Genomic DNA, 24284 nt, shown 5'->3' with positions numbered 1-24284 from the left:
GTTAACGCGCGTGTTTGATACGTATTTCAAATACCAATATGGAGTTGGTTTTAGTTTCAGTTGAGTATGAAACTTTTGTCGCATACGCACGCCAAACGCTCTATATAGTATTCCAAATACTAGTAAGTATTTTGGAACAAGTTTCGATACTAAGTATTTTTTTATACTGGTAGTAAGTAGACTTAGTCTTCAAAATCGATCAGTTTTCCCATCTCTAGTGTAGGGGGTCAATAATTAAGGTGAGTAATTTTTGTTGTAAATAATAACAATTGTCTGTTGGCTTATTGCAAGATTTATTAATCATTTCTTACAACGCTTAGATTATTTAATTTTAATATAATACAATTAAATAAATTCATAACTTTTAAGTCAATCACATAAATGTATATATACAGAATAATGGTTTTATGCAGCTCTTAGATCAGTATAAAACGTCTATTTCCTTCTATCAATGTGCACAATAAAATTAATAACCAATCATTTTTGTTATTTTTTTTTAAGTGATATACGATATATTGCTCTAGAAGAAATTGCTGAATTTACATCGTAACTTAAAGTGTTTATTAAACATTTTTGAATTTAAAATCTATCTGCTACATATCACTTTACAATATGACAAGGTTGTATGTCACTTTTTAGTCAATATTGAGAGACTATATTGCAGTGGTGAAGGGTGGAGGTAGGTTGTTAAAATTCGACATAAATAGTGGACACTAAAACTTTGTCAGTGAAACGTATTTGTTTTCATTTAACTATGACTACAATTGAACGTAGTTATGCAGAATGTAGCCAGTCCACAATAATGTCGAGCCGAGATAATGGTACTTTAGCAACAACATGATGATTAAAAATGTATGTAAAATTGTAAATAGTATTTTATTTCGAAAATAATAATTTTTTTGCGGCTTGGCTATTTTCAGCAGAACGTAGAGAAAACCTTCTCGCATCTGATCTATATCATATCTCATTTTTTTTTATTTTTTGTGGACTGGCTACTTTCTGCATAACTATGTCCAATTTACAGATGGTGTTGGTTAGTTTTTAAAATTCAATTGAACCCATCGAAAACCAAGCCATAATAGATAATTGATGTGTAGATAGTTTTTGTTAGTTTTTAAAATTTAATTATACCCTGCCTAATAATTATTGTTAATTCAATGAAAACAAATAAGTGTGGCTGAAAAGGTGTGCACTATTTTTGTCAGATCGCCCATAAAATATTATGGTTTGGTTTAGGCAGGGTCTAATTAAATTTTAAAAATAAACCAGCACCATCTGCAAATTGTATTCTTAGTTCAATGAAAACAAATAAGTATGACTGACAACGTATAAAGTGCACTATTTATGTTGAATCTTAACAGTCTACCTCCACCAATCGCCGCTGTTATGTTGTATTCATGAAACACGGGTAACCCGCAAATCTAAAATATCAGATACAACTTTGTTATATTAAAACAATAAATAAATGTAAAAATGCATTGTGAGTATTTTTTATATAATCTTTATGTTGTAATGATTTCAAATGAATTTAATAAGAAAAAAAAATTATAGCTCAATAATTCCGTGTACGAAAGAAATACTTTGATAACTCTAATTATTAATTAATTAAAAAAAAAAAAAACATAAGACGAGGTTCCTCTTTGATTAAATTTATATTGTTTTAAAATGTGATACTTCATCATTACTTAAGATATCGTAATCCACAAATAAAATAATATTCCTAATTTGCATTTGATGATAATGTTGAACCTTGACAATTATTGACGTATCAATATATTCTCACATAATGCACGGAATTAGACCAATCAAATTGCTCATTTATCTCTCCGTTTGATATTTCATAGCATCCGCTACTGAGATCTAAGTAATTACTAAAATATATTATAAAACAAAGAAATAATGATGTATATAGATATAGAACAATATGTCATTTATATAAATGATAACTGTATCTGAGAGCCAGTGTATCTTATGTCCAAAAAGAACACTTTCTGGAAAATATAATTAAAGATTTTTCATGCCTTAATAATGTACTTACGGCTTTAAAGTTTTACGACTGTTATGAATAGACTCAAAAAGGTGAATTGATGAATTTATTAAAGGTAAAAATTTAAAGCATATTCATCAGTGTTTTGTAAAAAGGGCGAATCAACCATTTTGACAAAATTGAGATTTTAATGAAAAAACACTATGTACTTCACTACATAGCTTTGTTGTGTAAAAACGGCGAATCTGTACGTCCACAGGAAAGTACTTAAAAATGATAATCGTTAGGGTGAATATCCACTTAGTGTTATGGATAAAAAGCGAATGTGACATATTAGGCCTTTTAAAATATTATATTATAAAGCCTATTATAAAAACAGTATTCTTTCTAAGCTTTATTATGAACTTGTTAGACATTTATAATCATCCATAGGGAATTAATAAGTAAATGTCAACAGTTAAAAATCCTCATCCTGTAAAATAGCATTTTGGTTAATTCGCCCTTTTTACAAAACACTGATCACATTATCTGTTTCGCAAAAATGGTACTTGATCTATGAATGCATAAGACCATCCAAATTGCTATTAAAATTGCAGTAATTCAAGTTACTGGACTTAATAGTCAACAATATCATTTGATAATATTAAATTCCTGTTACAGTAAAAGGTACATCTGAAAATACAATATTCATTTAGCATTTTCTAACGTTTTAAAGAATTGAGACAAGCAAATAAATTGCAATGTTCTTTTTCTCCCACAGTTGACCAGTGGGCAGCACGCCACTCTACAAATCTTCAGGTAGCATGTTCGAATCCTGCAGTTGGATCAAATTCACATGTTGTTTGGATACAGCACTTGGTTCTAATGAATTGAGCGGGTGACATATTATATTCATTCCAAACAAAAAAGCATATTAGATATTACTCAACTGTTCATGATAACCAGAAGTAATGAATCACTGTCGAATCAGGTGTACAAATCCAGTGTTGGTACAGTTAATATTTTTCACATTATAATTTCATGTAAAACACAGTTTATCAACAAAGAAAAGAAACTATGACACATTAAATTAATTGTAGTGTTGATCAACGGAAGTGTTGATTTATTATTGTAGCGTTGATTAAATTTCATTGTTACAGTATTGTCTATGGTTTTATGATTGCATCTACAATAATACAAAGCGTTGAATAAGTCTTAAAACTAAGCAACATGATTTTTCGTTCTTACAAAAAGTTATTTACATTATTAAATATTTTTTTGCCATACAGATGAACTGCGTTTTTAAATATACAAAAATAGGCAGCGTTGAATGTCTTTTATATCCAAAGCATGTTCAGAAAACCCTCGATGTTTTATTTCTGTTAACGGTGGAACAGATATCTGTTTACCCCATCGTGTAATATATTATTTTAAATATATAATTTTTAGTTTTTGTTTGCGTCATTCTGTGGTACACATGAGGGATAAAATGGCCAAATAACTATGGAAAGAGGCCGTTATCCAACAGTAGATTAAAGCTGGATGGTAAATGTATTACACATATCAATTCAATTTACATCCTGTGATAATGTTTATATTCAACATTTCTAAATAATTAACATTATTGAGTCTTGGATCTTGAAGGCAAAGTAGCGGAAGGCAATCGATGCCAAATGTTTTGTATTTCTTGGACAGAGCACATGACGAGAATCAGTCCAGAATTCAGACTCCATAACTGAGACGCATTCTATAATTTTTTGGACATATTATTCCGCACAGCCTGGATAGTCTGGAGACACCGATGGTTTTGTGTAGCCTCCAGGAAAGTGAAGCAGAGGAAGAGCATCGGCGCGCTGGAGCGTCCAACTGAAGGAGCTTTCGCTATGCCCTGAGGGTCTATTCTTAACAGTTATGACTATGTTTTTGTTATTTTCATATTTTCATAGAAGGGATTCCATACACTGAGCAGTTATCGGCAGCTATCTCAAATAGTTGGTAAATTCGGGTATGTTCGTGCTGACAGTTATGGCCAAACCCAGGCGGATACGGCCGAACACAAGAATTTTTTATTGACACGTCAGACATACAAACATAATCTACAATTTTATTAGTCATGCCATTGCGATTGCAGCACAAAATGTAATTGCAGTAAAACAAATATTATGTTACTGCTATCTGCTACTAGCCATTCGATATTTGACAGCTCGTGGGGAACTATAAATTAATCATATTTCAAAACAGTTGGATCTTGCATTTCAATTCACAATATGTAAAATTTATGCACTCTGTCTCGCTCTACAAGTTAACACAGTCAAGAGAGGAGCTGTTAAAAGATAGCACATTTTGATACTTCAGACAGTTAACTTGTTTACATAATTAACCGCCTGAATACGTAAAGTGATAAGTGTGATATATTTATCACAATTAGCTCTTTTTGGATGCTAAGTGATATGTTAGAATAGGCCTGCTGAGAGAAGCAGATGACCAAGAAGAAGACAATACTATAGACTGAGGGTAAATTATGGAATTTCAACTTTAATTCTAATTGATTTAAGTTTTTTACTTTTCCATTAGAATTATTTTACCATCTTCAGGCACTATGCATATTCACCGATGGGAAACGTACAACTGTCACAGAATATAGTTACTTACTGTATATATATATGGAAACCTATTAAAATAATAATAAGTACTAAAAGATTGCGAAAATACACTATTTTTATCTAAAGAATTGATCCAGGCATTAGAAAAAAATCTGTACATTAAAATAATTCTGTGATAAATGTATTTAAAGTACAAAACATTAAATAAATTAGAATTTATTCCAGATAATTAATTATTGAAGAAATTCTATTTGAAATCGAAAAGGTGAAAGTAAAGATTATTGATTATAAATTAATTTCAAGATGTGGGTCAGATCGCAACATCAACCGTGTTTAGTAAGTATTTATATACTGAGGTTTTTCTGACAGCATCACATATATTCTTATGGTAATGTATACATCATTTAACGTGGAAATAGTCAGTATCACGACAAGCTTATAAAATTTGTTAAATATATTTTATTACATCAAAATAAATACACGTAAATTTAAATATGTCGATTACAATTTATATAGTGTCTTTTTCAGGCGACTAATAGTTGAATAGTCAAACAATATTTGTGAGAATTCAACGATTGTTAAAAATTCTATGTCCTTTGGGATATTATATATTTTGCTACGTTGTAACGCAGATTTATCGAAACAAATAATAATTCTAGATAATCTCCATTTAATGCACGATCAGAGTGATATATTAAAATACTTCTGAGACTGTCATGTTGGATACTAATACTCTCGATGACAGATTTTTTTTTTTTAAATAAATGAATGTATGTAGGTAGCATTTGCTGTCACTAGCATTATGCACTGGCGTGGAGTGGGCAAGCTAAATTGTATTACAAAATAGAAAGTCCCACACCACACCGTATTACCGGGCAACTGGTATCACATTATTATTTTCATTCAAAATACCTTTCGTTAATAGATTCGTTCCACATATTTTAAACGAAATAAATGTAATTAGATAAGGTGGGGTGGGGAGTAATAGTTATTAGAGACATCTATATTGTACTGACAGAATTAGGAGGTATCCAGTTAAATAAAATTAACTGAAAAATACCTTTCACACAGTAATTGGATGAAAAATATAAAATGCTTGAAGTATAAAATAAAGATTTTGATCTACTTTTAATCTACGTTGCCGCCAGCAGGGATGTTTTATTATTAATAATAACAGACAACTTTAATTGAAATCGTCTATAAAATTATACTAAAAAATATCACCATCGATTAGAGATATAAATAAAAAGGATTTCGATTTTAAAACATTTCTTTTATGTTATTTTTAAATAAAATAAATATAATTTAAACTATAAAAATAATCATAGAAAATATGTACACAAATCAAGCATTTTTAATATTGTATGTTGTTTATCTTTTTTAATTAATTTTTTATTAGATATTCTTTTAAGGTAGTATTAATTAATTAAAACACATTTGGTGGTATTTGTTTTAGTAAATTGTAATATCAATCGCAAGTCTTGTAATTCTGTCACAAGATGCCCCTTGTATCTATCACATTAACCCTTAGTCTTCTTAAAAAGAGTATGCTGTCACAACGCATAAATATGAAGTTATTCAGATGGATACTTAAGATTTTGTAGTGTATAAAAAACAAATTATCTTAGACACGAACCTACGTCAGAACAATGTTGAATAATTACTATCATTTATTGAATATTCGTCAATACATATATATAATATTATTATTAATTCCACTGTGAATAGTTCATTGTGGTGATAACATTAACATTGCGTATAAAATATAATGTATTTATATCGTAATGAGTTACACAATATACACCAAAATTACCTAGCTTCTATCAGATATCAATTGAGGGTATTAGATGCAAAGTTATTCAACTGCACTTTTTTGATATTTCGTGATCCATTTTGTTTTTTCTTTTTGTAAGGCAAAATGACGTTCTTGAATTGTCATCGGTTATGTGTTTAGTTTTCGTCTTTCTTGAGCCTCTACTGAGGCATTGCCGTATTTTATCAACATCATATTTTAATTGAATTCAATCTTCAAACTCGATTAGGTAACTTAAGATTAATAGGTCAGATTTACCGCAAGTTAGGACTGGGGTGACAGTTTTAGCAACCTTTTAATTACATTTAAATAACACGTTAATTATATCTAATGGCCAATGACTCCAAACACACCAGTCACGGTGTTGGCACTAAATGAGTTTATTGAATACAGCTCTTTACACACTAGTAAAATTGGGTCAAAATCAGATGATATTAATTAACCAATAAGGAAATATCGTATTCTATTAATTAATATGATGTCCAGGTTCATTATGGCCTATAATGTAGTGGGTCCCAGGTTCGAATCCTGGGTCAGGCAAATACACATATTGCGTGCATGCATGAGGCAAAGACTCAATCGACTGATTGTAATTGTGACTGACTTGATATATGGCGTTGAGAGAAATTCAAATTTAAATTTTGACAAACTTGCGCTAGTTAGTATGTTTTTTATACAAGGCTGAATAAAACCAGAAAAAAATGTCTGTTTTTACATCTCATTCAATTCACATTCTTTTTCTAGGTTTTTACTAATGTGTCTTCAATAAAACGAATAAAAAAATATTTCAAGTCAAAACAATTATTCTATGTAACTTTTAATAAACAGTCAGTGTTTTTATGAGTATCTCAGAATAAAAGGTGAAGTATCCGAGCTTTGCAACTAGTACCCTCAATTCGTTAATGGTTACAAAAATATCTATGACATCTAAATTACCAAAGAAAAAACCAATAAATTTAATAACGGTTAACACCTTCCAAGCTCATTACTAATACTAATATAATATTGATCTTTACTTTCCTTGATTTTGTCATTGTTAATTTTTGAAAATTTTCGAGTAGGTATTTCTTTTACAATATTCTTTGATTAATACAAAGCATGTATATAAAAAAAATGGGATTGAGGGTTCAACCAGACCATACTGAGCAGAATAAAGAAAACGAAAAAATCATTGCGTCCATAGAAATTAGTGATTCCCAACCATTTGTGTCACAGAATTTTTAATTAAATATTTTCAGAATACTTACATAATAATTAATGTGGAAATTTTCATATTACTCTGATACTCAACTGCGGAATGTAATGCCTATGACGTAAAACCATTGCAACCCTTTTTGTCTCCATTGTTTACTGCCTTATGATAGAGTTTATATGTTTGCCTTGTGACGATTATGGTAACTCTGCAACACGTGTTATTTTATGAATTTCACTAACGGAATACTTTGTTTTTGTCGCAAAAATGCAGATATTCTGATGTTGCGGCTATGTTCTGTTTTACTCTGCTCAGTGTGATCAGACTCTTAGATGAACGTCGACAATTAATAGCAGTGGTGTAGTGGAGAGTTGGCATAATACAAAACTTACCAAATTATTTGTTTAGGAGTTAATATTATTTTTTGCTTTAGACAATACTGAGTAAATCAAATGGGCTGACAGCACAAAAACTATATTCAACTGTTTTATTATTAGATTGAATAGAGTTCTTTTTTATATATTAACCACTTAGAAGAGAGATTTTATAACATGTTTCTAGTGTGTACCATAGACTAGTAAAAGTGAGTGAAATTATGTGTAGGTAACTGTTTTAATTTGTTCAATTTACTACTTGTTTAACTAATGCGTCGATGAGATCGAGCTGCTTTACAAGCTGCTTGTCAGCGAGTTTAAAAGCGGGCGAGTCAGCTAGTGCGATTGTGATGATGACAAACAAAACTTTCCACTCGCTCAGAAGCCAACAAGCTAGCGAGTTGAAACCGTAATTTTTGGTACTATTTTGATATGACGTATGGAGTAGTTCTTTTATTTACCGGGAGGTCGCCACTATCGCTCTACTGAGCAGACGCAGATCGTCCACACGACAGCGTGTAAAGTAGCCAGGCTGTCAACTTTTATTGGTAGATTGTTTACAATCCGCTTGTTAGCTAGTTCGATGATGACACTGGGCAAGTTTACAAGCAGATTGTATCGCTGGCTTGTAGCACGTAAAGTAGCTCAATGTCATTGAGCCATAACTATAAAGTAACATTTTTTTTCCACTACACCACAAAAAAATATTTGAAATAGAAGATAGATACCTAGCTTAATTGATCTAAGTTTAAAAAAATATTTAGTAGAGTGGAGAGATATAATATTACAATATATTTTTAATTGGGGTGCTTTATTTTATTTTTATTCAAGTGAAATGATAATATTATGAAAGTTTATTAATTAATTTTTTTAGGTATTTAATGTCCGATATTTGGATCACAGCTAGAAAACATAATTAAGGCCGCGTAAATGATTGTTATTAAGTCTCTATTAAGCGTATAACTAGGTATGAAAAGACACTACCGAGAATGATCAGAGTTGATATAGCATCGTTTTAGTGATGAACTGACCTATCCCACATTTGTAAATTTCTTGGTCTTTTCACTACGATAAAATTTGGTAGCAGTTAGATTGGTCAAATAAAATAATTTTACAATATACCAATGTATTATTTATTGCACATATATTTGTATGTCCAGTTTTTACCAAAATTGAGTCATTATATTATATTATAAAACACGTATCTGTATCATTTTACCTTTATAGTGTAAAAATATTTTAGGTCATTTAAATTGGGTATTTGAAAAGATATTATTTCATTTAAAGGTATCATCCCCATCTTGTAAAACTTGTAAATCCCATTTATGTTGTAATAAATTTTTTATTGAATTTACTAGTATTATCAAACATGGGGTCCCCCCGACAAAACTGTCCGGACATTGCCGCCAAAACAATTTAGAAATGAGACTATTTTTATTTTTACATATCATATTTTAGATACGCAAATAAAAAAAAAAACATATGAATAAAGATATTATTTAAAAATAAAGATTTAATTAAAAATTAAATTTCAATATTGTGTGCTAGCCTTCGTAAATATTCTAAATTAGAAATACTACCATAGAAAGGCATTAACTCTTGCAGTCTTTCGTTTAATTGGATTTAGTACTAAGTGTTAAAAGCTGATGATTTTATGCTATTACCCTACGAACAGCTGCAACGGATTGAATCTCAAATTATACTGATTATTGTAAGTATGTAAATTTCTATCGATACGCAATTCGAAGAACCAAAAAAGCAGTTGTTTTACATATTTTTGTATTTTTTGTCTATGCGGATTTGTCCAAGCGGTTTTGACGGGGTGACATTAAGCATATCTGTGTAAAATTCTTGGACAATAATCATTTAAAGAATTAATCCATAAAAATTTCCATTACTTGTATAAAAATTTTAAAATCTTGTAAATAGTAGGAGCTGATACCCTAAAAGACAATTATTATTGTCTCATGGAGAAAAATTGTATTGTATCATTATTTAGAAGACAGAGTGACAATCAACATTCCCTCTTAAGTGAGCATGCCCAAATATTTCAAACCTTTGCACACAGAATTTTTTTAGAAAGTAGTTTGTGACACTTTGTTTGTGCTTTTTGGTTTGTCTTGGTTTGGTTCAAACATTTTATTTACGACCAAAAAATTACTTGTTGGGTGATTACTTTCTTTCACGGCATAATAATTTGACGAGGTCAATATGATAACTTTTTTTGTATAAAATTTACTGCCCAGATGAATTTAATTAGAGAGAACGTTGCTGACCAAATGTCGATTTCACATTTGATTTTGTCAAAATATACAAAATTGGACATACATCATATTTTATCCACTGACCCATCAATATATTACGTGGTGTAGGTCAGTCCATCACAAAGGTGATAATAATTTTATTGGCAGAGCACATTGGGGTAATAATTGAAATATCACAAATGGAGCACAGATATACTTACAATATTAACGTAAATAAGTATTTTGTCTCCGTCATTTAAAAATTTGCCTATAGTAAAATCTCGTTAATATGAACACGGTTAATTCAAAATTCGCCGTAAATCAAAATTTTCGCGAAAATTCATAAACTCTATTGAGAGCGATTTTAATTCACTGTTTTTTTAACAATACATTTTATATTTCGTAATTCGAATTTTGTTTGGTGGATTTCGAATTAACTGTGTTAATATTTTATCATTTTTCTATGTAAACTTTAGTGGGTAACAAATTTGGTAATTATTAAAGTGTCGTTTTATGTATTTAGATATCCATCAGCCTAAGAGTCAATTTAGAATGTTTAGATATAATCCCACCATGCATGAAGGTCTTGGAAAGGAAAATGGAGGTTTATCTACATTTTTATAATATAGAAATAATCGTAAAGACACCATTATATATTACTCTGGACTGTTATAGGATAGTAAGGATTGTTAATTTTATTAATTAATAATAACTAATCTGTTGTACACGTAAAGTTAAACAAACTTATTAATGCTTTGGAGACCTTGCACACACAAACTCGAGACTACTGCAAATTGTTGACACTTAAGTGATTTAATTTAGATGAAAACACATTTAATTTAATGTATTGTCAAACATACATACAGTCAACGCAACATTGTCGCTTTTTGACTACAATTCAAATAGTTGTTGCAACATTGTCGTTTTTTGACTATAATTTAAATGGTTGTAGCACCATTCTGTCAAAACGTACATAATTCGTGGCAACCGGACATGTATTTTCATTTGTAGTTCAGGTATTCACCTGTCAAATCAAAGAGTACAAAAATGCTAATGGTCGACGAGCAGAATATTATCTTTTTCCCTACACGTGATTAAGAAATATCCATTCAACAGTTGAACAATGACGTTTTGACATGAGTTTGCATCGCATTATTGTCGTGGCTGTGTACAGAAAAGACTTGAAGCATTGCTGGCAGTTATGATTTATGGCCATGTTGGTGTCGAGTTGAATTTCAGTGGGCATTGCACATTAAGCGACAATAATGTAACATAACGTCTAAAGTAACAATGTTGTATGCCACATGCAACATTGTTATATAGGTTTTTAACTTACATGTACAACCAATAGTTAATTCCTTTAATTTAGAAGGTATGGACAAATAGATAGTGCATGTTAATAGAGACTGTCGTATAGTAATATATAGTACATTTATAATTAATGGATGCACCCAATCCTCCTATTTCTTATTATAAAAATCATTGAATTTTTGTCTGATGACATAATGATGTTTAGTCAGTTTCGGGTGTTTTAAATTATTAAACATTATTCTACGGACTAAATTGCAGTTTTTCAATTTGTGTTTGAGTCAGAGTATGGACCTAATAGGAGCAAGTGGCTGATATCCATTTCTCGTAAAAACTAAATATGTTAATATGAACCTCCACTCTATGGAGGCCCATATGATCTTATTAGGATCGGACATGGTCGATCTGTGTGCACGGTCATAATATAAGCATTTTTTTTTGACTTCAGATTAAGTTGAGAAATATCAATAATAAAGATTTGAAATAAAATAAAAAGAGGGCAGTAGTGGGTGATTTAATTAATGCAATTATTGTGCCGCCAATTCTAAATGGCATATTATTTATCTTTGGGTGAAATATATGAAAAAATTGATAGATTTTTGTTTGGAAAGTGCTTTCGAATTAAGTGGAAGGGTATAATATTTTATATTCTCTCACTTTTTGTGATTTACGATGAAATAAAATAGATCTTTCACTACCATAATAATATTTTAAGCTAAATTGTTTACTAGTTTCTTGCAATTTTTTATAATAGATAATAATATATAAGTATTATAGATTATGACTAAAATTCTAAGTCATATTAGAATAAAAATTGCTTTAATACAGTAATGTTAATATATTCTGCGATGGGCAGGGAATATTTGTTGTTGTTGTTTTTTTTTTATTAAGAATTGATTATTAGAAATATAAAATTGGAAGAGAATTTTATCTTCGAACCACAGAAACAATTATTTTCTAGCTAGGAGAAAGATTTCTATCGTATTATTTATTTATTTTTTAAATTTAATTTAGTACAAAATGAAAATATAGCGGAATAAGTAGAATCTTCGATTTTAAAAGATTTGATATGTATTAATAACATCTATGTAATGAAAGAGGAAATAAAATTAGAAGGGAAGTGTTACAGAATGGATTCAAAATAAACTTAACACACAAACCAGGATCGTACAAATTATTTAAACAATCGGATGAATATACTGACGGATCAAGTTCCATTTTTGAAAAATCGCAGCAAGACTGCGTCATAAAAAATCTCTTTTACAAGAATATAGTTTAATTTTTGTCTATTTAAATTCAAGGCTTTATTCACAGATGGTACTATCTTGATCAGTCAATTCATTTATAGCCATTATTATTACTGATTATTTTATTAGTTCACTTACTAAATATTTATCAGTATGATAATCGGGTTATGTGTAGTTTAGTTAAATGTTTTTAAAATTTTCATTTTATAGAGTATTAAAAACAGACAGCAAAAACAAACTATCTTTTAACTTCATGCAAACTATTGTATGTCTGTAGTAATAATTGAATACCTATTTATTTGTTGAAATAACTAAATTATATTATTTAATACAGTGCAATTTTACCAAACCCTCAAAAGAATTTTTGGTTCCACAAACCACCGTTGCGGTTACATACTATATACAGTAGGTACTGGATATTAATGATAACTGTTAAAATATTGATAAACGAATCGTATGCCATATTTATTGCGATTGTGGCAAGTAATTTTTTTTGAGTCCATATGAACGCGGTCTAAATAAAACCACAACCAAATGGACGCAGGATAGTAATATCACTTTGGTAACATGTGTTGCGTGTCCTGCTGAAATTTCTCATGTGTCTATATAGGCAATATTTGTGGCACGTGGCAAGATATTTTTTTAGAGTTCATATGAACGCGGTCTAAATTGTCCATGACCAAATTGACACGCCATATATACCCTCCTGGGTAACATCACTGTTCTGGCAGAAGACACTAATTCGAAAAAATGATATTTGAGTTTGTTATACCAAAATGTTCCTTATTACAAACTTTACTGCCTGGAAACCTTCTTAATAAATAAACAGTCTTAATTTTAAAGTCATCCTTTTTACGATTACTTAATAAACTCACTTTATAGACCATTTCAAACATTTTAACAACTTCAATGTCAAATTACTCAAAACTAGTATTCTACAGTTAGTGTGTTCTGCCAGAACAGAGACGATATGGAAGCGGTCTGACTACTGTACCAAAATTGCACTGTACTAAAAGTATTTTCAATTGAAACAAAAAAAAAAAGATGTATACAATACAACAATGAAAAAAATGTAAAAAAATATTTCATTTTATATTGAAATTCATCAATTTAATGGAAAAATTCAAACCGATTTCGATGTTTTAGCCTTGTCTTTTATAAATTAGTACAATTTAACAATTAAACAACAGTTGTGTCTACTATTTTTTAAATACAATAAAAATTAGCAATAATAGAGTCATTACACCAAATAGATTCCTTTTAAAAAAAATTAAACATTACAATAATAAAAATATAAATAACAAAGCTTCAAAATCTTTCTAGCACGGATTTTCTAGGCTCCCGTTCTATATTCTAAAAATATTTTTAAAATAGCGTCTGCGCGTGCGCCATCTTGCTTTAGCCGAACTGTCAAGCCTCGCGGAATTTGCACTTAACACATGTTATTTTAGACAATGACATGATAAAGTATAACAATGATATTCGTTTATTACACATTCAAAAAAATTATATTTTTCTTGAGATATTCTTGATGTCAGAAAAAAACATTATGTAAGTATCTATAAAATAAGTACTTACTATTTGTGACAATCGCCTAAGGGTCTAATGCATAGTAATAATATACTTATTTGAATAAGTTGGCTTATGTGTTAGTCAGCCGATTTTCAGATAAATAAGAGATAGTGTAAAACCAATGCAGCGAAATTATGGTGTTGGGCACATCAAAATTGTATCGAGTACCGATTGTAGATTTCGCGGAATAATCGTTGAAGCGATTTGTGAATAATATTAATAAACACCGAGAGCGTGTTGCCATTTAAATAAAAATTATGCTTTATCCGCGGTGCGTGTATTTATTCAATAATCACTGACAAAGCAACTATCAAATTATTGAAAGTTTTTAATAACACTTTTAATCTCAGACAACGATGTTGCCATATTAGTCAATGTTTTACACAATGTCACCAATCTATGCATTAGGCCCTAAAGGCAATTATGTCAACTTTGCAAAAAAACACTTGATATATTATTACAATAATATGTAAATGTGTAACGGAGTACTTGAATGTACGGAATTATTCCAAGTCACATTTTACAGTCGAATTAAATTATTTATTTTTTGTAAACAATGATGTAGAGTTTTTGTAATATAGGAACATTTGTCTACATAAAAAAAAATACCTATAATTATTGGATTTGGCCGTTTCAAACAATTTCAAAGAACTAGGAATTTTAATGTGATTTATGAGATAGTCCTGTATTGTTAAAAAATAGTTTACCAAGACGTACGTAACTTGGTAATTCATTCGTTCAACACATGTCATTGTCTAAAAGATCGGAGCACAGATAAATACGACAGCGCGGGCCCGGCGCAGAATTGTCAAGTAGTATTCGTTCACAAATATATATTTTGTACTAGGCCGATGAACGGGGGTCGCACGGGGGCCCCACCGTCCAAACGTTTGGGATATGCAGCGCGGTGAATCACTTTCATTTCACTGCGGTCGAACATTACCTCAGGTGTACGTCACCCGAGGTGGGAATGTGGCTTTGCTCCGTGGGGCGGTGGGGGTCGGGTGAGTCGGATGCCTGCACGGGTTTCGCCTTCACCCTGGTCTTCAGGGGTGTCGTGAACTCCCACCCGTCATCCGACGACTCCGGCTTCTTGAACAGCTGGAATTGTTTCAGAGTTGTTTAGAGATATCGACAGCGGAAGATACTACAAGTTGTCAAATGCCATTCCTATTTTTACTTCCTTGATTTATATTGCATCACTCATGGTCTGCTTCAGGGGTAAGAGAAAGAGAAGATGTGAATCCCCGCTCTTTAAACTGAGGCGCAGTTTTAGCATACTGTCACGCAGTAGACTTTTGCACACCAGGAGAATATTTTGGTGATGGGTGCAATAATGAGTGTCCAAAAGAAGACCAAAACTCATCATTGTCACAACGAATTGGAAACTAAACATTTCTTTGAGATGGTGTAAGATATATTGTTTAATTTGTAACACTTCAGTATCTTCAGCCATATATAATACATTTGTAAAAGTTGAAGAATGACAATGGGAGAGTATAGAAGATGACAGCCAACAGTGTCACAAACTTATCTGAAGAATTGATGGGGGCGCTACAGTCGAAAACTACCCCATCAAGACTCGCAACTGGACAGAATCTGACATTCGAATGACGTTTTCATTATGGCGTGGCCGCCATATATAGCTATAGTAATTCGTAGTTCCATTTTTGACCGTTCTTCAGATAAGTTTGTACGACTGTACTTGAAGTTGGACATGCCTGGTCTATATGAACTGTACATGCCATCCCCAATATTTATATGACTAGTTCACTTGAAAGACATCATGAATGAAAACTAAAAAACATAAATATCTTACGACAGTCTCCCAGGGTCTGCTAGTGAGCTCTCTTTGCCGGGCGGCGTCTCTTTGTGTCTGCTCAACCCGGCACTTGGCCCGTGTTGCCCCGTCGATGTCTTCGGAGCGCAGGCCGGCCGTGACGTCTCGCCACACGCGCCTCGATTCATTGCACGCCTGCGAGCCTACCGTCCGGACCAATTTGCGCTGTGCACGCATCTTGCTAGCGTCGAATAATACTTCCGTTCGCTAAAAATTGAAATAGGATTAGACGAGACAAGAAATAATAGGAAGTAATAAAATAAACAACTCTAATAATATCTCGAAGGGTCAGACATTATAGGTCCAGCAAATTTGCATCAAGCTTTTAGGATATTTCGGAATATTATTGTCTCAAATGCATAATAATATTGAAAGTTGTGTTTTTAAATAAAATAGACAATGGTAGCACACTTTTGATGCTATGCTTTGTTTACCTTTTTACCTACTCATCTAAATAGTAAAATGATCAAACATTATATTATAAAAAAAACGTTCATTAGACGCATTTTTGTCTGGGTGTGACCCTGCTAAATAATTTTCAGAACACAAATGTGAATCTTGCTGCAAATGAATCTGCAGATAATTATTAGGTAGCCTCCAGTGACCTTTTCTCAGTTTCATTTTCATATGTGTATTTTGGCTCTATTTTCAGTTCACAGCGGTTGTATTGGATGACATAATGTTATCGAAAGAGATTCTTGGGTTTTCACCGCATGTACTTCTTCCTTCTTTCCTCAACGTTTCGGGTTTGTTGCAGAGGTCATTATCAAGAGATATGTGTTAGTGTAGGTGTATGAATGCAAACGCCGCTCTGAGACTGCCAAAAGGAATACGATTTTGCATTCATATACCTACACTACACTTCATCATAACACATATCTCTTGATAATGGCCTCTGCAACGAGCCCGAAACGTTGAGGAAAGAAGAAAGAAGTACACGCGGTGAAAACCCAAGAATCTATTACGATAAAAATCAAACAATAGACGTTACGTTGGCTACAATAATTTAACTGCACAAATTTAATACTTACACCGGATTCCACCCATTTCAATTCCATATATGTGTTCCACTCTCCCTGCGCTATAACAAACGGTTTCTTGTCTCCCGGTCCGAAGACCTCGCAGGAAACTCGATTCTTCTTGCCTCCGTAGAAAGGCTTCGTGAGGAATTCGATTGTCGCTCGGTGGCCAGTCGCCGCACAGTCCACGGTGACTGTGCCGCCAAGCTCGATCCATGGAACGGTCAGAATCGATCTGTAAAAACATTTAACAGTGAACAGTAGCCGAAACAACCGGTGAGTGCCGCTGAGATGAATACGTACATACTCTTGAGAAATCCAATGAAGTAATGCTGTTGCTGTTTTGGGTGCTGACAATATATTTATATGCAGAGTTTTGATGGAAGATTGATGCTATTATAGGCAGCTGCTCTTAATACCTGGTGATGCACACACATCACAGTAGATGGCACGTTGAAAAGAGAGTTTGTTATACAAATGAAATGGTTGAAGTACCATTTATGTATCTCACTGTGAAAAATTCTTGGGTTAATAGCAACACTCAATTAAAACCATATGCCCCATGTCCAATGCTTGTCTATGATGGTTCTGCTTTTACGGTCGTGAGTCGTAACACCTTACGAAACCTAAGAACAACCATATATGTACTGAACTCCGGAAACAGATGCTTATGGCGGATACCAGTGGCGAAGGGTGGAGATAGGCTGTTAACATCCGCCATAAATAGTGCACATTAAACTTTGTTAGTCACACGTATTTGATTTTATTGAACTAAGACTATAATTTACAGATGGTGTTAGTTTTTAAAAATCAATTAAACCCTACCTAAAACAAACCATATTTCTGCACATTTTTTCATTCATGCTTATTTGTTTTTGTTGGGTTAAGAATACATACATATTACACATATTGTTCATTCATTTTTTTGATTCATTAAGCCCTGCCTAAACCAAACATAACAAAAAAAAAAAATCAAACTATAATAGATAACAAATATTATTCTATCTATAAAATATCCAAAGTTATGTGTGATTTGATTGCATAAATATTTTATACAGTGTAGATATTTTATAGATAGATGAGTATTTTTTGACTATTATCTATTATGGCTTGGTTATTTTTGTTATTGGTTCAATTGAATTTTAAAAACCATCCAACACCATCTGCAATTTGCAATCTTAGTTCAATGAAAACAAATACCTAAGAATGACTGCAAAGTTTAGTGTTCACTATTTATGTCGGATCTCCACAGCCTACCTCCACCCTTCACCACAGGCAGATACTGGGAGTGCAGTGGTATGACTTAAAAAGATGAGATAAGAAAACGGACCATTAATCATAGTGAAAGTGAAGAAGCAACATTCAATCTCGCTCGCCCAATCCTAATAAATTCCCAACCATAATAATATGTCAGTTTGGGTCAGATATTACATATTTTTAATAGTACTTATTTGATTTAAGATCTGTTTTACCTTCCGTATCCATTGGGGAATGTGAGAACATACTCCTCTTGAAGGTCAAGCAGGTTGACGGTTCCTTTACCGATGTTGTGGACTCCGATGGACAGGCCGAGGAATTTGCTTTTGGTCCATACCCACGCGTCAAACGTTATGCGCTTGTTTATGTGCTCTGCGTAGAATGCTGAAACTGAAAATAATCATTATTGATTACTGTTTATGTTTAATTATACAATGCCTTGGCAACATCAATGGTACCATTCCGTTTGGTCTGCTGCAAGCTTCCTATACTGGTTTGGTCTCAAGGATGCTGTGCTGTGATTAAGTACAATCACTTTAGTTAAGGTTTTGCAAGTCTCTATTTTGGTTTGTGATTTTTATAAGAGAACCTCATAAAGGGGCTCTGTGGTCGATCTGGGTGAGGGCACAATACAGATGGCCCTCGTTTCGCACGTAATTTGCACCTGAAAATGTGATTGAATGTTGAATATTCAAAAGTAGAGGGATGTAAAAAAAAACATAAAAAATGTACTTTAAAATATTTATTTATAATGGGTATAATAAAGTTAGCGATGCGTATTAGCAATCAGGTGTTTTCTTTATAAACTTGTCAAGAGATAGTTGAATACCACCCTTTACGTATATGAAAAGATAACGGATAGCAGAGGAGAGAGGAGTGACTGCATGGAAGCGCACAGTTCTTGCAATATCAACAAAAATCAAAATTTTTGTACGAAATAGCGAATTGTGTGAAAGTAAAACGTTCGAAAGTCGAGGGCCGCCTGTATGTGATTTTATGAAAGCCTACTGTTTCACTAGACTACTGTCATTAGGTCTCATGGCTTGTTGTAGTAAAACAAGGCGCACTATAGTCAGGCCACGACACAAAATTGGAAACTTCGATGGTAGTATTAGTTATTACTCATACTTCAAATACAATATGGTACCTACTGTTTAAAGATATCTAATATATAAAAAATAATATTTGTTTGTGGGTTTGTTTGTTTGTTTGTTTGTTCGTTTTGAATGCACTGCCATACCGTTCATCCGATTGCAATAAAACTTTGTCAACTTATTGCTTGCACTTTCGCGAAGAGTATAGGCTATACTAATATATAAAAATGAATGTCGGTCTGTCTGTATGTCTGTCTGTCTGTGTGTCTGTCCCGTAATAACCATTAATAACATTAATAACGTTTGCGTATTTTGGATTCGATTTTAATTTAGTGTTCTTTTGTTTGACCTTTACTCCTATTAGAATTATTTTCATATTGATATATTGTATTACACAGATATTTTAATATTAAAAAAATAATTACCTCTTATTATTTTTTAAATATCTAAGATAAATATAACCACGAAGCGACCCTGTGCGAAGCCGGGTACTTCAGCTAGTATATATATAAATATTGTCTGAAGAAAATGACTGTTGTATTAATGAAATATATGATAATAATTTGCAATCAAAAATATTCATATATTGCGATCAGCGATGAGCACTACTATCGTAATTCGCAATTCAGTAATTCAGGCCTATGCATAGTTGTCGATAATTTAGGTATTTAGAATTGACAACAGATTTTGTGTCTTTACCAACTTTCGGCAGTAGCCTCACCCCACGTATATATTTATATCGGTGGTGTGCGGGCCATAGATGCTGTGGATGCTTTATAGTATAAGTATGTATTAGTAAAACCAATAAATAATTTTAATAACACACTAGCTCCCCGGTACTGCTACCTATGATAAAACTCAAGTCAAAAAAATTACTGAAATGGAAAAAAAAAATTAAATCAATCAGAATCGAAACAAAATGTTTGTTTAGAGGCAATGAGCATAGTAAGTTATTAATGTGTTCGTTTAGTCAGGTAGAGTTGCCACTTTATAACTTTGCACTCTGACCGGTGAAAATGATGTAATATAATGAAAAAAAAAATATTTATTTATTACTACAAATATTAACACAAGTGAATATCATTTGATCTAATTTTATGCGAGGTAATCAGGCAAAGATGCGTATTAGTATAGTGAAAAGTTATGAAGTGTATAAATACTCTACTCTGAATCCATTTCATCTCTTCTATAAATATTATTATGTATATGACTTGAGTATATTGACTTACTTGGCGGATGATGTGAAACTTGTTCAGCCACAAAAGTGAGCTGATGAGGTCCACACCAGGGAACAGGACCACCGGAAACTACAGTCGATGAAGCTATCCTATCCGAACCGTTTCCTGTGCTTGTGTTGCCACCTGAAATGGAAATATACCATTAGATATACTATATTGTCATTATTAACATAAACACAATGAAATTTATTTTGACTCAGCAAGGAATTGAGCCCACGACCTTCAGAATCCTATAGATTGGAAGTGTAAGTACATTTTCATGGGTTGGTGTCGGGGAGCACAAAAATAATGGGAATTGGGTTGCCTTCTGGATGAGACTGTAACAAGGTCTGAATTTTGTGTGTGGAGAAATATTGGATAAATTTAAACACTAATTGTTAAAGAATATGTTATTTTATATAGTTAATCTGTACCGCAATATGCATTAAATTTTGTCACGTAAACATAATGTGCATTCAATATGGGAAATATTTGAGAACAGTGGGTGCGTTTTGTGTTTAATGTGTTTTATGGCCTGACCGCAGTAGCGAAGGGTGGAGGTAGGCTGTTAAGATCCGCCATAAATAGTGCACATTACACTTCGTTAGTCATATGTATTTGTTGTTATTGAACTAAGACTACAATTTACAGATGGTATTGGTTAGTTTTTAAAAATCAATTAAAACCTGCCTAAACTAAACCAGACTAAATCGTTTTGGTATATTTTGGACGATACAACAAAATTGTGCAAACTTTTTTCATTCATACTTATTTGTTTACGTTGGATTAAAAATACATATTACATATATTGTTAGTTCGTTTTTTTAAATTCATTAAAACCCTGCCGAACCAAACTATAACGGATGAAAAATATTATTCTATCTATATAATATTCAAAGTTATGTATGATTTAGTTGCATAATTTTAGATATTTTATAGAGTATTTTTTTACTATTATCTATTATGGCTTGGTTTTCACAGGGTTTAATTGAATTTTAAAAACTAACCAACACCATCTGTAAATTGTAGTCTTAGTTCAATATAGTGATATCCCGTGGGGGTAGGCAGATTGAGCATCGCTTGGGGGCGGCAGTTACTCGAAGGGCGGTAAATCGAGGAAAATCATTTGGAATATATAGAAATAGCTATATAAATTTATTAATAACGAAAATATCTTTCCATTAAAAATTTCAGCTCACTGATTTTGTCGGGTTCGCGATATCCAGTTTACTTCCGTTGCCCTTCGACATCTTTGGTGACCAGAAACGACATGTGCAGATTTGCGAATGATTAGTCATATATTATTTGTTAGTAATGTATCCATACAACACATTTCTTAGATATTGGACTCATGAAAGGATGATAAAAATAATGTATAAAAAAATGAGGCGGCATTTTGGCGCTGCCTAGGGCGGCATTTTATCTAGGAACATCACTGAGTCAATAACAACAAATACGTATAACTGACAAAGTTTAGTATGCACCATTTATGGCGGATCTTAACAGCCTACCTCCACCCTTCGCCACTGCCTGACCGTCATAAATTAATAAACTGGCGCAAAAGCTTGGTCCACGATGATTGGCTTTCACATTTCTTTCTTATTAATCTTTTCTGTGGTTAGTGTACATATTAGTATGTCGAATGTCAAGTTATGTCAAGTTATGTTTTAAGAAAATGTAATTTGAAAGATTTGAATCGATTGGAAATTGAAGGCGAAATAATGGACATAGTAAATATTTGAATGAGAAAATTAATATCTTCTAAATTTGGAGGTACAACATTTTTACTACATAAAGGTATGACGCAGACATGTGTTTTGTGTAATGATTCAGGAATTACTTGAGGTTTGAAAATAAGAAAATTGTTGATATTATAAGTGAAGTATGTTGGAATACGAGCCTGTGGTCGCCGACGACCCTCCATCTTTGACATCCCAGTGGCATCGGAAGACTTCTCCCAGCACGGGGTTATAGGGCTTCTTCGCGACGGCAGACTTGCGGCCCGCGTGATAAGAACTTAGGTACCATCGTATCACTTGTACCATGCGGTCTCTTGGGGTGGGCATGTCTGCTATCCTGGAAAAAACATGAATACTATGAGACCAAAAATAGTAAAAAAAATTTAATACATTTGAAAAGGTTTGCATACTATTAATTATTATTATCACAAAGAAATAACTCAAGAGTCTGAAGAGACTTCAGTGAAGGCAAAACATAGTAAAAGCCTCGGCACACTGGATCAGAGTGAGTAAAGGAAGTAACAGGAAGTAACCTTCACTCTGCTTCGAGAGAAAAATTAAAAACTAGAAGACTGCGAAAATTATAACTTGAAGTGTCATAGCCGCCGCCGTGGCACTGCGATATATTATGAAAGGTTTGCCAGTATTAGGAGACTTTTTTCCCTACTTTGGGTTCCAAGAAAATACCAGATGACATTTTTTTTCCAATCTGTCGGGTTAGTTTTAGTTATAATCAGTGGCGGCTCGTCCATATGCACTGTGGAACTGCAGCACCCCAAGCAAAGTGAGAAAAATGTAATATTATAATATATGTACATAAATTTATGTATAGGTATTATATGAAAATATCAATATTATTTAAGCGTGTATTAAGCTCAACCGCGCACCGATACATCCAATGATTATCATACACCGCGGTACTAGTATCAGTAAGTGACCATCTTTATGATTTTATGCAGTACCATTTTCAATGGAATATGCTCGAGTGGGCGAAGGAGGGGCGAGGGGAGCGGGGCTTGCAGTTGGAAGCTTGATCGGTACTGCCGGTCTGACAGTATTTCGCCGTTTTTGATGTTAATAGTAAAATATACTTAAGCCAAATAAACATTTTTTTTATTTTTAATCAACCGCAGCACCCCCAGATATCTTATCCACGAGCCGTCTCTGGTTATAATATAACACTGAAATGGCAAAGAATATCTATCTGTCATTGCGGGACTCTATCATCGACCTTATTTATAGGCCCAGTGCGCTCATTTTGTTTTTTTGTTCTTCGCAGTAGGTTATAACACGTCTTATAATCCTCCTGCTACCACTTCTTGCATTATTAACACGTTTAAACACTTTACACGAACTTGCAGCACACACAAAAATAACGAACGTCAAATGATTGCATGGCGAGTGGAATGAAGAGGAAAGGGTTGAAGGATTGTAGTTCTCGAAACGGCCACGCTTCATGTTATACTTGCCAGAGCCTAGTTACTAATTAAACGTATTTAAAAAAAATCCGGAGTCACTAACAGGTATTTTAACATATTATGCAGTTCGATAGGTTCTCCTTTTATTAGTTCGAACTCAAGAAATAAAATAAAAATAAAACTCTTTGGAAAACTAACCTCACAAATTGATCAGGATGTGCGAAGTAATCTGCGTACATTTCTAAAAGGGATCGCCGCTCTAAAATAAATGTCGGCAACACAACCTGTGAATAAAAAATCATAAAAATTAGTAATATATTTAATTACCATTATTGGTCAGTGTAAGTATACATATTATTGAACAAAATACTGTCAGAAATGA

The 24284-nt window shown here is 32.5% G+C and overlaps 1 protein-coding gene across 1 annotated transcript in view; it reads right to left on the bottom strand.

Moving 5' to 3' along the window:
- Positions 1-12393: 12393 nt before the first annotated feature.
- The window catches only part of LOC147074614 (oxysterol-binding protein-related protein 9), a 201317-nt gene continuing 189426 nt past the window's right edge, over positions 12394-24284 (bottom strand). The window contains exons 10-16 of the mRNA XM_085943848.1: positions 24101-24186; positions 22646-22821; positions 20758-20889; positions 18650-18824; positions 17190-17412; positions 16138-16365; positions 12394-15419 (exon numbers count right to left, since the gene is read on the bottom strand). Coding sequence (XP_085799974.1) covers positions 15258-15419; positions 16138-16365; positions 17190-17412; positions 18650-18824; positions 20758-20889; positions 22646-22821; positions 24101-24186 — 1182 coding nt within the window. The 3' untranslated portion in view covers positions 12394-15257. The remainder of the gene's footprint in view (positions 15420-16137; positions 16366-17189; positions 17413-18649; positions 18825-20757; positions 20890-22645; positions 22822-24100; positions 24187-24284) is intronic.

This window comes from Rhyacophila brunnea, unplaced genomic scaffold (assembly GCF_057557595.1).
Source record: "Rhyacophila brunnea isolate RB1 unplaced genomic scaffold, BYU_Rbru_1.0 scaffold_16, whole genome shotgun sequence".
NCBI classification, from domain to species: Eukaryota; Metazoa; Arthropoda; class Insecta; order Trichoptera; family Rhyacophilidae; genus Rhyacophila; species Rhyacophila brunnea.
Note: the sequence above shows the minus strand (reverse complement) of the source record. Positions and strands in the feature narration are given on the sequence as shown.